Source organism: Arachis duranensis, chromosome 8 (assembly GCF_000817695.3).
Source record: "Arachis duranensis cultivar V14167 chromosome 8, aradu.V14167.gnm2.J7QH, whole genome shotgun sequence".
Taxonomy (NCBI): Eukaryota; Viridiplantae; Streptophyta; class Magnoliopsida; order Fabales; family Fabaceae; genus Arachis; species Arachis duranensis.
Window position 1 is genome coordinate 33,305,474 of NC_029779.3, and position 14,966 is coordinate 33,320,439.

General features: G+C 34.5%; 3 protein-coding genes across 3 annotated transcripts; 1 reads left to right on the forward strand and 2 right to left on the reverse strand.

The window, feature by feature from the left end:
• The first annotated feature begins 4,279 nt into the window (after window positions 1-4,279).
• Window positions 4,280-6,149, forward strand: LOC107462415 (adenylate-forming reductase 06235-like). The gene has a single exon (XM_016080993.3). It carries the CDS (start codon window positions 4,308-4,310, stop codon window positions 5,958-5,960), a length of 1,653 nt encoding a protein of 550 aa, XP_015936479.1. The 5' UTR covers window positions 4,280-4,307; the 3' UTR covers window positions 5,961-6,149.
• A 110-nt stretch (window positions 6,150-6,259) lies between these two features.
• Window positions 6,260-8,443, reverse strand: LOC107462416 (seed biotin-containing protein SBP65). Its single transcript, XM_016080994.3, has 2 exons — window positions 7,292-8,443; window positions 6,260-7,062 (listed from the first exon to the last, which is right to left on the reverse strand). The coding sequence occupies exons 1-2, from the start codon at window positions 8,372-8,374 to the stop codon at window positions 6,538-6,540; spliced, it is 1,608 nt and encodes a 535-aa protein (XP_015936480.1). The 5' UTR covers window positions 8,375-8,443; the 3' UTR covers window positions 6,260-6,537.
• A 1,196-nt stretch (window positions 8,444-9,639) lies between these two features.
• On the reverse strand, window positions 9,640-14,406 carry LOC107462417 (protein trichome birefringence-like 39). The gene is made up of 5 exons (XM_016080995.3): window positions 14,075-14,406; window positions 13,746-13,917; window positions 11,089-11,264; window positions 10,837-10,995; window positions 9,640-10,125 (listed from the first exon to the last, which is right to left on the reverse strand). Exons 1-5 carry the CDS (start codon window positions 14,362-14,364, stop codon window positions 9,837-9,839), a joined length of 1,086 nt encoding a protein of 361 aa, XP_015936481.1. The 5' UTR covers window positions 14,365-14,406; the 3' UTR covers window positions 9,640-9,836.
• Window positions 14,407-14,966: the final 560 nt, after the last annotated feature.

Sequence of the window (14,966 nt, forward strand, 5' to 3'; positions counted from 1 at the left end):
AACTCCAGTATTGTAACAACTACCGTTTTTTTATATTGAGCCACTCATAAGAATTTCTTATTTTTCAACCCCTTAGAAGTGGCTTTACTTACAAGAATTCAGGTGGTATGCATAAGTTCTTAAGTTTAAATTTTATTATTAAAAATTTACTAAACACAAAAGAGATGCATAGTTATTAATTCGAGAAAATTATGCTATTTGAATTATAACTAGTCGGTAATTTCAATACAAGTTTACATCAATAATTTTATTAAGTTCACGTCATTAGACTATGTTGATGCATTTAGATTTAAGTATTCTACCTTTCTAAGTCACCAAATAATCATTCCTTTTAAGTGAATTTGACATAACCAGTTTATTTCAAAGGATCAAAATTTATGCACCATCCTTTACAAAATAAGCTTAGAAATATTTGGTGTGTGGAAAAAAATGACATACATGGAAAAGCTGGACTCTTTAATTTATCTTTTGGTTGTCATGTGTTTTTAATTTACCTTTTTATATCTCTTTTCTTGCTGCTCATTCTGTGGGTATCTCATTTTCAAAAACTTTGTGTTTTAGTTTGTTTTTCTTTTGAGTTTTAAGTCTTATTGTTAATAATAAAAAAAAGCTGGACTCTTTTGTTATGTTGTTCCATGATCATGAATCATGACTGAGACTGTGGCCTATATGAAGAATGGAACCAAACTTTACTTTTTCAGGTCATTCTCACCTTATGAACAGTGCAGAACCACAATGTTTATGTGATATAGAATTCAACAACATTGCATATCACATGGCAAGAAATTAATTACATATAAAAAGGGTATAAATGTGAGTGTGTGTGGTGTCTAAATACCATGCACAATGATTGAATTTCTTGTTCAAACTTGGTTACATTACATTACATGTGCAGATAGTTGTATCAATTAACAACATTATCTGTGTTGGAGATTACAAACTTGAATTTATTAATCCAAATCTGTATTTCTGTCCTAAAGTTTATTAAACTCCGGCAAATTCTTCAATGTGTCTTCCACAAATTCATACCCTTTAAGTTATTATAAACTATTTAACACAATTTCCAACCAAGATGTTTTTGGCAAGAAATCCCTCTCTTTGTTAAACAGGAGCATCAGATAAAAGAAAATTGTAGTTAAACCAAATCAAATACTTACCCAATTTAAGATGATTCAGTTATATTTGTTAAAATTTTAAGTATAAATAATTTAGTAATGAATAATGTTAGGTAACCAAAATATTATACATAATAAATAAAAATATATGATCAATAATATTTGTATCGACAAGAGAGTATAAATCACTCTCTTAATTTAATTGACACAATTAATTTCTTTTTATAATTATCTTCTCTCATTAATTACACCAAAAATCAATTCCAAATTTAATATTAACCAAATCTCAAAAAAAAAAAAGTGACAATAAAGCTATCTAATTGAACCTTTACAAAATTTGAAGACCACTAAAGAAACTTTTTTGTATCAAGATAAGGAGCTCTTTCCTAAACTTCTCGGAAGAACTCCACAACAGCCTCCTCCACTTCATCTAAGTCATTCAAGCCATATTTCTCTATAGGAGAGGCCTCTAATCAGTAAAGGAAAAAACGGAGAAAAGAATTTTGATTCAAGAAAAAGGGGTGTGACCTTCAACGGCCTAAACTTTGAAGAAAAAGTTTTTAAAATCATGAAAAGATTTATCAAAAAGGTTGAAAACTTTCCGACCTTGGATGGCCCGGAAAGAGATCCACTGTTGTTTGTTATTTTGCCCACTAAAGGGCTTTGTCATGTGGAAAAGATAAAAGAAAATTCTCAAAGAGGTCGGAAAATCCAGTTCTCGATTGACAAATTGGTAGATTTTTATAAAATCCCAAGAATTGGGGTGAAGCAGAGTTGGAGCAATTCGGCAATGGTTCAGAACTTCTATTTCAAAGTCAGAGAAAGGAAGAGAAACTCCCAGGCGGGTTAAAAGACTCTCATACATGAAAAAGAAAGGGGAGTCAGCATCAGTGACTTTCCTAAAGCAAACCCGGTCTTCAGGACCTGGGGCGACCAACTCATACTTAGGTTTATCCTCCTCTAAAAAGTAAATACTATGATGAATGCAAAGTTCGGAGAGATAGTTGGAATCCACTAAAGGTTTTTCTCCGAGGATTGTAACATCCACCTATTGTGAAAGAAACTCGAGAGAAGACATATTGGCAGTAAAAAGTAGGTAAAAAGACACAGTGAGACCTACAAAGAAAAATGGAAAAAGATAAAAAATAGGGTCTCTAAAAAGTCCAAAGCAGAATCACTAGACCTATCAGTAAACTCACTACGGATACGCAAAAAACTCCTCTAAATACGCAAAGATAAAGTATTTAGATAAAAAGGAGAAAGAAAAGGCTAACCTTTGTTAATAAGCGCGGAAGAAAGCAGAAACAACGACATCAAGGCACTCCAAGAAGGAAGAAGCTTTCTTTCAGAACAGTGTGTAGGCGAAAAAGTTTTTAAGAAAGTAAACAAAGAAAGAAAGGGAAAAGCATTTATAAACGCGCTAGGGACATAGTGGTAAAACGATGCAATCATTAAAGAAACGCACATTTACCAATGAAACTGCCACCCCCACGTGTAAATGCGAAAAACCGTAATGGACGCGACGTTTGATTAGACGCGACTGTTGAAAATTTTAAAACATGTCGGCTCTAAAAATCACGTCGGTTTCCATTTCACGTCGGCTACAAACCCAAGTTAAAATGCTCGAATCCAACTCTTAAGGAAAAGAGATTATACTCGAGTAGGGGCACTATTCATACTCTGATCCAACACTAAGGCCCAGGTTTAAATAAAAGGCCCAATCCAAAGATTGACCCTCACTCAACACCGACATTCTCTCAAGAAGTCGGATATATTGACGACTTGCTCTAAAGAAGTCGGGATCGAATGATAGCAGGCAGATAATACTTATTCAAATAAGTAACTGCCTCTAAAATCTCTCAACACACTTCCAAAAGCCATATCTCAACTTCCCTAAGATAAATGGACGGTTATCCTCCTAAAAAGGTAGAACTACTTCAACGGTGGTTATTGGTTCACTACTATAAATACACTGACACCCTCAGGTATCTCTAAGTTCCAATACTCTTAAAACTTGCTTAGACCCTTGCTGATTTAGGCATCGGAGTGTCTTTGCAGGTACCATCCCCCATTCTTTCACACACACAAGTCGGACGGAGACTCCCAAACTTAAACCTGGACAGAGGCTTCCTCCATCACACGATTGGGCCAACCCAACGATTAGTTATAGTTGAAATATTTTGGTTCGAAACTTTTCTCAATAATTTAGTAATTTCATTTACTTTACCCACACTATATCATCCATGTTCCACAAAGTTGTGCTGAAACTAAGATACTAAATTGATGTAATTAAAATAAGAGAAACCAGAGAAAAGAAGAGAACAGAATCAGAGAAAGTAGCTTCTGTGATGATAAAATGCATTAACTCGGATAATTCATTCACGAAAAATGTAAAAGAGTGAATGAAAGACATTTCAGCAAGCATAAAGGTACGGTTTATCCCAAATAAGTACAACATCCCCCTCCACATCATCAAAACATGGATTACCATCTCTTTCTCCCTACCTCACACCAACAAAGTTGGTTTACATTTCAAACCAACTTAAAATCACTATTCAATATAACTAACAAAGTCAAACATAAATATTTTAGAGTAACCACATTTTGGAATCTTACATATTAGAGGCCTCCTTAAATGGTTAACTTCTTAAATGCTTGTTCTGATGACAACGGACTAAAATGGAATTTTCTTATTAAAGAGGCCTAACTATGTAGAATGTGACACTCTTTATTGCAGTGTGAATAGTTGACAATTTGACATTCCCTCCTAATTAAATGGTTTTGCTTTGTAAACTTCTACTTATTATAGCATAAATAATTGATGTTTGATATTGAGACTAAAAAGTGCAAATTCTCCTTCTGTCTCTGTATTTATATCCTATCTCAATAACCAAATGCCACTAAAGAATTTGGAACTAAAAACATAATTTTGATACACTGAAAATGTTTTACACACTCATTCAGTTATATCCTATTATGTTGAAGACTATTCAAGTAGTAAATATACAAAGTAGTTATTTTTGCTGATATAAAGTTAAGTAAATAAATGCATATGTAAAACTACTTTATGGAGCTCAACTACTCTATCTAACTGTTCTATGAGATTGCAGCTATAAAAGAAAGGCTGTGTTGTGAGATCAATTTAACTATAACTGTCTCATATTCAAGCAAAAAGATTTATCAGTTCACACCATGGGTGGCACAGAGATGAAGATAGCCAGGTTCTCAAGCTGTAGAGGGGTGCCATTTGAGATCAATGCTAATAGAAGCAACCCTTTTGCAATAGAGCCACCACCAACACCAATTCCAAAGCCAGAACCAACAACACATGGATCATGGCGTTGGCTTCCATGGACAAGAACCAGTTCTTTCAAGCTTCTTCCTCGGATGTATGCCGTTAGTCCAGGTCGAAGCCGTTCCAGCAGTCACTTCTGTGACATTGACATTGATGCTGACAAAGATGACCATGATGATGATGATGATGATGTTGAGGTAGAGTTCATAGCAGAAGGTACTCAAGATGCAGAGAAACAACAACAGAAGAAAGCTAATAGTTCAAGGCTTTCAATTATTCTTCTAGATCAAGGTTTCACAGTGTATAAATGGATATTCCTTGTTTGTTTGGCCTTGAATATGGTTGCATTATCTCTTGCAGCTTCAGGGCATTTTCCATATGCAAAGGAAAAGGCTTCACTTTTCTCCATTGCTAACATTCTAGCTCTTACACTCTGCAGAAGTGAAGCAACACTCAGAATTCTTTTCTATTTGGTTGTGAAGACTATTGGGAAGCCTTTTGTTCCTCTCAGGATCAAAACTTCCACAACTTCATTCCTTCAAAGCCTTGGAGGAATCCACAGTAGTTGTGGTGTTTCTTCCATATCATGGCTTCTCTTTTCTTTAGTCCTTACTATGAAAAACAAAAACAAAACTTCCACTGAGATCATTGTTGTTGCATTTGTCATCCTCTTACTCCTTTTTCTCTCTTCCCTTGCCGCCTTCCCTCTTGTCCGCCACCTCCACCACAATGTCTTCGAGCGCACGCACCGGTTCGCCGGCTGGACAGCTCTCATCCTTCTCTGGCTGTTCATTCTTCTGTCTATAAGCTATGATCCTAATTCACAATCCTATCACTTCACCATCTCTAAGATGATCAAGAACCAAGAATCATGGTTCACTCTAGCCATCACAATCCTTATAGTCCTTCCTTGGTTAACCGTTAGAAAGGTAGCGGTTCGTGTTTCTACGGCATCAAGCCATGCCACAATCATAAAATTTGAAGGTGGTGTTGAAGCAGGGTTGTTTGGTAGAATTAGTCCATCACCTTTATCTGAATGGCATGCATTTGGGATCATATCTGATGGAAAGAAAGAACACATGATGCTAGCTGGTGCGGTTGGTGACTTCACACGATCATTAGTTTCAACAAAACCAAACCATCTTTGGGTAAGGAAATTGCACTTTGCAGGGCTAACTTACCTAGTGAAACTGTACAAAAGGGTGTTGTTGGTGGCAACAGGATCAGGAATCTGTGTTTTCTTGTCATTCCTATTGCAGAAAAGGCAACATCATGTTGATGTGTACCTGATTTGGGTGGCTAAGGATATTGAAACAAACTTTGGAAAGGAGATAGTTGAGTTGGTAAGAAATTATCCAAAGGAGAAAGTGATTGTTCATGACACTGGAGTTTGTGGTAGGCCTAATGTGGGTGAGATGAGTGTGGAAGGTGCTACTACGTGGAATTGTGAAGTAGTTATTGTTACTAGCAACCCTCAAGGTAGCAAAGATGTTGTTAGAGCATGCAAGAAGGCCAAGATTCCTGCTTTTGGTCCAATTTGGGACTCTTGAAACACTAACTTCTCAAGGGGAATGGTATTCATTTCTTTTACTCTTGTTTTTTTTGGATCAAGCAGATAGCATTAGAGTGAAAATAGTTTTTGTTCATTGAACATAAAACTTGTAAAATACAGCAAGACTATGTTTCTCAATTCGCACTTTTCATCAACATAAATTGGAAAACTAGTTTGTTCAGAATATTAGTTGCATGTCAAAGTGATCGGGCACAAATTTTTTCTTTCTTGTGTTCTTGAAAATACTCACGAGACTAGTTCGAAACAAAAAATCAACAATAGAAGGCTAGTACCGAGTACTATAATAAGACTAGTTACATTTATTTATACTTTGCATATTATAACAGTAGGTAACAGAGGTACAAAGTTGACTGTCTTACAAGAAAGAGACATTTTGACACTTGTATCTTCACAACCTCAATCACACAATGAGATTCTTATTTTCCACAAACTCCACAGAACAAAACAGAACCCCAAAAACACTCGAGTCCACATCTGAACACATGGAACAGAGACATCAACAAAACATGTACCAAAAGCAAGAAAACAGGATCAGTTTTCAGTGATCACACAAATCAAGGGTTCTTCCTCCTCCCTTCAACATTCTTGTGCATCGTCTCACTTTCTTCCTCACCACCAACCATGAGCTTAGTTGTGTGTGCAATCTCGGAAATGGTTTCACCAACGGCACCAAGCACACCACCACCTTGTTGTCCCTCTTTACCTTGATGCTGTTCTTGAGCTGTCTCAGCAGGTTTGATCATTGATTCACCAATCTCGCCCACAGTTTCACCAACAGCTCCCAAAACCTCACCACCTCCCTCAGTGATGTTACCAGTGATGGTGTCCAATGGCTTCTTCACCCTTTGTGCCACATCACCAACTCTTGTCATTGCTTCACCACCCTCGTGCTGAATCTGTTGCTGCCCTTGTTGAATTCTGTTGCTCTCTTCAGTTTGTCCACTTCCAGTGATGTTTTGAAATGGTTTCTTTATCTGCTGACCAACATTTCCCACAGTTTCTCCAATGGACGATAACACGCTGCTTCCTGTTCCCTCTAGACTCACAGTTTCGCCGACCCCTTGTGTTGTCCTCCCTTCCTAAATGCCACTTTGTGTCAATTCTCATTTCAATGTAAAGTTATAATGCTAAGTTGTTCAACAAGCTTCATAATGGCAAGGACTTTACTCAAATTTCGAGTTAAATCCCAAACTGATACTTCTAGATTGATCAAAAGTACAAAATAGTCTCTGAAATTTCAATACACTACTCTGAATATAAAATGGCTTATTTTTGAAGATGGTAATTTGGTTTAAGAAGATACCAAACCTGAAATTGAGAGGCTTTCTTGAGGTCCAAGTCCCTCTGAGCTTCGTCCTTCTTCCTCGCAGTGTACTCCTTAGCAGTCTCACCAGCAGAAGCAGCCAATCCTTTCACAGCACCCACCGACTTCACTGCCAGCTCAGCCGCCTTCTGACCAGCATACCCGGCAGCCCCCTCCACCACATGTACTGCAGTCTTAGTCCCCTCCACGGTCACCTCCGTGCCGAAATTCGCCGCCTTCCACGCTGCCACGGCCGCCTTGTCCTTCAAGTCCACTGCAGTCTTGCCAGCGTACTCTGCGGCAGTCTTGCCGCTCTCCACCGTGACATCCTTGGCCTTCTCAGCAGCTTGCAGGGTGTAGTCTTTGGCTTTCTCCGCAACCGGCGCAGTGTATTCTGCTGCAGCTTTTGCTCCACCTGAGAGTGTTTCTTTGGTTGCATCAACATAGCCTTGTTGCGGTGCAGTTTGTTCTTTGCTTCTAAGTGTCTCACTTTCATTCTTCGTTTGAGCTTCTTCTGGTTCTTGATTCCTCTCTGCTTTTGCACCTTCGGTTTCAGCAGCACCACCGCCAACTCTTCCTCCCTGAAAAATCTCTTGCTCTTGGTTCCTCTTTGCTTTGGCAGCTTCTGTTTCAGCACCACCACCTATAGCCTCTTGCAACCTCTGTCCTTCACTAACACCCTCCTCTCTTCCTCTGTCTCCCCCTCTTGCTTCCTCAGCAGTAACTTGTCCCACACTCTCCTTGTTTTCACCACTCCTCTCTGGCACACTGCCAGTGACCTCTCTTGTTCTTCCTTCAAATTCTTCTCCGCTCTCGAACTTCCCCACATTATGATGTTGAGCTTGAGCATCACTCGCCGCTACATTCTCGCTTTTTCTACCTCCATGTTCACCGCCACCTTTCACTTTGTCAGCAAGGGACTCAAACTGTGTACCTTGAGGAGTGTCCTTGCTGCTATCATCAGATTCCTTAACTTCCTCAGCAAGATGCTCAAAATGCGTTGTCATCTTCGTCACCCTGTCCTTCTCAATGTGCACCTCTCTCTCAACACTCGCGTTCTCTCTCCTTTGCAACTGGTCAGACGCCATGCTTTCTGTTCTCGTCAAAACAACAAAAGCACTTTATTGTGTTTGTGTTTGCAAACTTGGAAGGTGATGTTTGGGGAGAGTGAGATTAAAAAGGAGGGAGTGGCGGTTGAAAAGTGGATATGTTTGCATGGGGGATGGACAAGTGGAAGCGCATGTAATTGGTTGTGGCAACGTGTGAGGGTCCTAGCAATATTTAACCTCATGACTCAGCAACAATTCAAACAGGATTCAAAGATTAGGATCATGTATATCTTTGGGCTTCTCCTCTTCTCTGCTTTCTCACACGTGGCACCTTCCAAGCTTCTATTTCTGTGACTCTCGTTCTGTGACTGACACGTGGTCTCAGGATTTATATTTCCTGATAAATTGATTAGCTCAGAACAAGTGTTGGACCTCTTGCAGTAGTCGGCATATCACTCTGCTTGCTTCGACTGCAAGAAACTTCTAATTCTTATTATGGGAATATGGGTCTAATCAGTGCTGAGGTATAGATTTAAATATACTAACTAATTGTAGTTAGATATAGTTAAACTGATAATTAAATTAGTTTCTGCAATAATTAGATTGAATTGGTTTAGTATTTAGTTTATTAATTTGTTTAAATAAATATTGAGAGTTAAAAATTTTAAATTTCATGCAGTAATAAATACAAAACTTTAAATGAAATTCGAATATGAACGAATTAATCTTTGATCGGGCTTGATCTTGAGAGAAACCCAAAAAAAATATGTTTGCATTTCTGTTTTCAACCAACTCTTTCTGGTTCTGGTCATATTTAAACTTGTTTAGTTCTTTGGGTTCCAGAAATGGAATAAAGAAAATACTCGGTTTAATCCAATTGCAGCCCTCTTTTTTTTTTGGTCATCAATTGTAGCCCTCTTGAATCTTGACTCACTGAAAACATTTTGGGCTTTTTTAATTCTCTCTTTGGGAAATGGTGTGATCTGTTTAATTCTATCACATATAGAAATTCTATTGGGTTTACTGTTTCTGTTTTCTTAGACTTAATTATTCAATTAAGTTATCATATTATGTGTGTATAGGCATTAGAATTATCGAAGTCTTTCTACTTCTCAGCATAATTTGCAAGATCTACACATACATAATTACATAGCATAATTCTCACTATTAAAGTCTTTCTACCTCATAGTTATTGGCAAATGCTTTTCAATAACACAATAAAAGGGAGGTATATATACTTAGCACAAATCAAGGCAAGATTCTTGCCAAAATAATAATCCCAAACATTTACAATTTGAAGCATATAATATCAAACCAACCAACCAACCCTCTTATTATTTTTCAAATTACAAGAACCACAATAATGCAAAATAAAACTAAATTATCTCCTAAAGTAGAAACTAGAAACCAATTTGGTTATCCTTTTGGCCCCTAACACTAACAAAACAAACTTGTAAAGTGACTATATTTGTGATGAGTGATTGAAAGAATGAAATTGTGGTCAAGCAAAAAGAGCAGCATGAAGAAGCACATTCCAAGTATCAGGAAGCCCTGGGAGGCACCAATGGCTGCAATCAGTGGCCATAACACCACTGTAACCCTCAGGGTGTGCATCTTTTCTGTACTGTGAGAGAGTAGTTACATCAAGAAAGAACACTGGCTTCTTGATCCTACTTAGAACTTTGTTGACCACAACCCAAGCCATTGGTGTTCCTGCTGGGTACTTTAACCCAAAGAATGGTTCTGTTTGGCTCATGCATGATTTTGCAGGCTGGTTCCAATCTCTCCCCCTGTATATATCTTGTGTTCTTAGTTACAAATAACACACTATATCACATCATTCTTTTTACTCTCATGCATATTTAGAATGCAGAGATATAAAAATAAAATAAATATCATATTTATGAGGGTTTTTTTTATTATTCTGTATGCTATGTACGCTGTCAATATTTGAATGTAAATCTATTTTTTATATGTAAATTATTAAAATGATATACAAAAGTTTATACTCTGACAAAAATAAATTCAAAAAATTTAAAAATGTGATAAAAATAATAAATATTAAATATTTTTTAAATAATTTAAAAATTAGATTTTGATGTAACTTTTTATAAGTATTATTAGAATTTTAGTAATTTTATGTTATGTAATTTTTTTAATTTTCTTAATAAATGACCGTTTTTTTTAAATCAAAAAGAAAATATAGAGATTGAATTTTACTCAACATTTTTTTATACAGCTTCTAAATAATTATTCAAATTTCTATAAAAATTTAGATAATATTTATAAATTATTTGCTAAACACAAAAATTATTTATCATTTATAAAAATATTATATTTTTTATTTTTTTTGTCACAATATTTATAAATCTATTTGTCATTTGTATTTTTTAAAATTATTTTTTTCAGTAATATGAATTTTGAAATACCATTTTTGGTAGTTTACTAAATATTGTTGATAAAAAAAAATGATTTTCCAATAAATGAATAAAATAACTTACTCGTAATGGACAGGGGAAATTCCCAAGAAGAAGACCTTGGTCTGGGCTGGGTTGACATTAAGGTTAACCCATCTGGCCCAAGTTGTTAGGCCCTTGTAATATGCAATAAATCGGTTCATGTCTTTGTACAACTTGCCACGGTCTTGAATATAATCCCACCTGAAATCAAAATAACACAAATTTAGTAGCTGTTGTGGCCAATAGAGTACTAACTACTAACAACAACAAAGTTTAAGGGTTGATTAATGGTACGGCTGTGCATTGCCAGTGTGGGTCCACCAGTGCCACGTGTTGAAAACAAGGACGTCCATTCCTCTCCAAGCATCACCGCTCTTTATCGAGTCAAGCTTCAAAACCCTCCCAACCCTCTCACGGTCAAGGTCTACCAAGTATGGTGTACGGTACAGAAACAATTGCAGCCCATAATCCTATAATAAAATAATAATAAACCATTTGTGAGTATAAAATATGTAATCATCCGAGCCAATTTATCTTTATATATTTTAGACAAAAAAATTTAAATATTTTACGCTTTAAAAAATTAAAAATATTTTTATATTTTTAATTAATAAAAAATTTATATATCTTTAAATTAAAAAATTAAAAATTTATTTACCTTTTTTCCTGAATTGATTGACCTATTAACTACTATGAAACAACTTATGTTTTATTATATAAAAGACATTTAAAATTTGAAGCCATATCTTTTATGTATACAATATATTATTCAAACTACTATTTACTAACTCTTAATCACTTATAATAGATGAAATTTTGATTTCTTAAGAACATAAATATTTTAAGAAATACTTTCAAATTCATTCTTTTTCTAACATATTTTATTTTTTTTAGTATCTTTCTTGTAAAGTCTTCATTTATTTGCAAAGTGTCCTATCAAAGCAAGTTTACACCTTAAATTGAGTTTCCCTTGTGGTGATGTCTTTTCTTGTCTATAGGGCCCTTAAAAAGGAAAAACTAGCATAGAATAAAAATAAGAAAAAGAAAAAGAAGATACCGTCGAAAAAGTAAAAATAAAAAACCCTTTCCTTATCTTAAACAAGTGGCCCAATTTTTGACACTTTAGTAGTTTACCAAATTTGTCTTAAAAAAAATTAAAAAATAAAAAAAAAAGACGTACAAGCAGAGAACTGCGTCTAAATGAAGCCCCCAGTTTCAAGTGGTCCATTTTAGAAAATGATTAAAGACTTAACTCACTAATTAATGTTGGTTAATCTTCTGAAGTTAAATCCACAAAGTTAAAGAGGATTGAATGCAGCTATAGCTTACAAGTTCACAATTTATAGTAATATATTGCTTTGGAAAAATTTCAAGTGTACCGTTATACGGTGTTTCAGTTATTTTTAATCGTTAATTTTAATTATAAAAAATACATATAATATATATAATTAAGATCAACGGTTAAAAATAACTAATACACCAATACTACGATATACTTCAAAATCTTCCTATTGCTTTATACAACTGTATATACTCCATAAAGTATAAAATAAATGACCGACTTTAACTTTTGATGATCCCATGTGCAATCATGTGTAATTATAGTAGTAATCTTATCTTATGTAAATAACTTGATTGAAGGTTATATGATGCTCAAGCATAGTATAAAAGCATGTAATCAATAATAATTTTCTGGAACTATGGAAATAGCATATACTATTATCAAATTATCAATCATTATAATTGTAGAAATGAAGGAAATAGCATATACTACTATGATGATTTTAATTTCTCCATTGATGTCTAATACTAAGGTGATTCATGTTCTTAGCAATTGGAGGAAAATCTATTATCATTGCTAAGTGGGGACATTTGCTTTTGACAATTGGCCCAATTTACCCCAAAATTTATGTACTCCTACATGCAAGAATTTAAATAACAACAAAAAGAAGAAACAGAGAAATAATTTTTTAAAAAAATATATTGACAGTAATGTTTTTTTTTTTTTCTTTTCCACCGCAAGGAGTCAAGGACATGATCACATGAGCATATGACAAATCACACTTCACCTATGTACAAATAATTTGTGGTTGAAAAAAAGTGCTGGTAAAAAGTAAAAATCATTCACCATAAAAAATTACTTAAAAAAGAATCAAACAATATTTTTTTAATGTATTTAATATATGAGTTTAATTTTAATTTATTTTTTATATACAAATATCTGATTACGTGATTACTACTTTTTATATTGACAGAGTGAATAATTATCTAAAAAAACTAATATAATTGGACGAATATATATAATGTTTTATAACTTTCATCAAAATTACATTTATAATATATTAAAAATTTAAAATTCGTCTAAAAGCTTCTTTTTTTTAATCATTACTTTCTTATATGTTGAAGACAAACAAATTATGGTGCTACTAGTGCTACTCTTTCTTTGGATCTGATGTACAGCTAAAGAAAATTATGTGCACGTTCGAATTTGGTAAAAGAATAAGAGTTCATTGAAAGAATTATTAATTATAACAATTAAGACAACTAAGATTATATAGAATATTGATTACTACTACAACAATGAAGACAAGAACATTAATTGTGCCTTGAATTAAACAATTAGAAAAAAGTGTCCCCTACAAAAGGAAAATCCCCCCACCAATCACGTAGCAAACTTTATTGCCCTTACTCCAGTGTTTCACGACACCACCAAAAGAAGATCCATTGAACAATAAAACAAAATAAATACAAATTTATGCAAAGAAAAACAAGTTAAAAGAAGATCATAAAAATTGGAGTTCAAATACGGCAAAACAAAGTTCAAGTGTTGAAAAGAGTTCAACATTGATGTGCAAATTAGTGAGAAAACGACAGCACTTGCATGAAAACAATCATGATATCCAGCACTACCCATTAAATGCTTATAAAAATAAAAGAAAATAGAGAGTGACCTGGAATGTGATTGTGGAGAGAGCACTGTTCTTTGTGAAAGATGTTCTTGTGTTTGGAACCCAAGAGTGAATCATACATGCCAGTGAATTGAACTGGTTCAAGCTCAATGAATCTCCCACAAACATTATCTTCTTCCCTCTGTATCTTGTTAGAAAATCCATTGCATTAAACCTGCAAAAACAAAAACACATCATCTATCATTCAAGATGGTCCATAAACTAGTATTAAAATTTTATTTTATTTTTTTAAAGAAAGAGCTCAGTACAATAAGATGGAACATATATGTCTAAGTAACTAACTAAGAAAGTGGTTAAGATGAGAAACGAACCTGGGTAAGGAACAAGAGAAGGGTTGCCATCTATATCTCTGGTACTGTTTATCAGGTCGACCATACTTCTGGCAATTGAATTGAGGATCTATGAAGGGACACGTGGAAGGATTGTAGAGAGGATATGAAGCGTCGTAGACCCATTTCCCACGGAACCAGTTACACCTTCCACCAAGCTTCTTTGCAATAATGGTTGCATTGCCAGCATCCTCTGCTCTTGCTTTGTGGCGGTTGCAAAACAGAGCGATGAACAGAGAGAGTAGTAAGAGGAAGAAGCCCTGCTGTGACATGGGTTTCTGTGGAAGGGGGAAGAGTGATGAATATACTAATAGTGTGTCTCTCAAACAGGGGATTATATAATGTGTAAGGGAAAGGCACACACAGATGTGAAAAACAGGACATCTTTTTTTTATTCTTTAATTCTCAATAGGCTTCTAAATTTTTTATTCAAATTCTTTTTTGTTAATTTCTCCCACAAAATAAAATATTGGATATTAAAGAGAAGGTTAAAAATAGTGAATATACAAGATTGCAATCAATCGTCATCTCGGAGCTAGATAAAAATGTATTAGCAAGAATTTTGACGATCAATTCAGTCTGAAATCTAAAAAATACAAAAATTAAAGTTCTATTTCAATATTTATAATTTTGGTGTCTTAAAGTTTAAAAAGAATGTTTTTTTTATCTATCCTATTTTATAATATATGATCTTAATTTAGACAAATACAGTCTCTAAAATAGATCGGCTAAATATCTTTCAATATAGTTAATAATTAGACTATAATATTTTTTTAATCAATAATATAGAAATTTCTCATCTCTCTTTTTCTTTGATTGTACAACTATGTCTTCTTCTTTTTGTTTTTTTCATGGATCTTGAATTTTTAACAAA

Bases quoted from the DNA above. Each gene is read 5' to 3' on its own strand.
- LOC107462415 (XM_016080993.3), top strand. From the start codon at position 4,308: ATGGGTGGCACAGAGATGAAGATAGCCAGGTTCTCAAGCTGTAGAGGG.
- LOC107462416 (XM_016080994.3), bottom strand. From the start codon at position 8,374: ATGGCGTCTGACCAGTTGCAAAGGAGAGAGAACGCGAGTGTTGAGAGA. The intron at 7,063-7,291 runs GTTTGGTATCTT...AGTGGCATTTAG, and splicing joins AGAAAGCCTCTCAATTTCAG to GAAGGGAGGACAACACAAGG.
- LOC107462417 (XM_016080995.3), bottom strand. From the start codon at position 14,364: ATGTCACAGCAGGGCTTCTTCCTCTTACTACTCTCTCTGTTCATCGCT. The intron at 11,265-13,745 runs GTCACTCTCTAT...ATTTTATTATAG, and splicing joins TCTCCACAATCACATTCCAG to GATTATGGGCTGCAATTGTT. The intron at 10,996-11,088 runs GTACCATTAATC...TTTTGATTTCAG, and splicing joins CACACTGGCAATGCACAGCC to GTGGGATTATATTCAAGACC.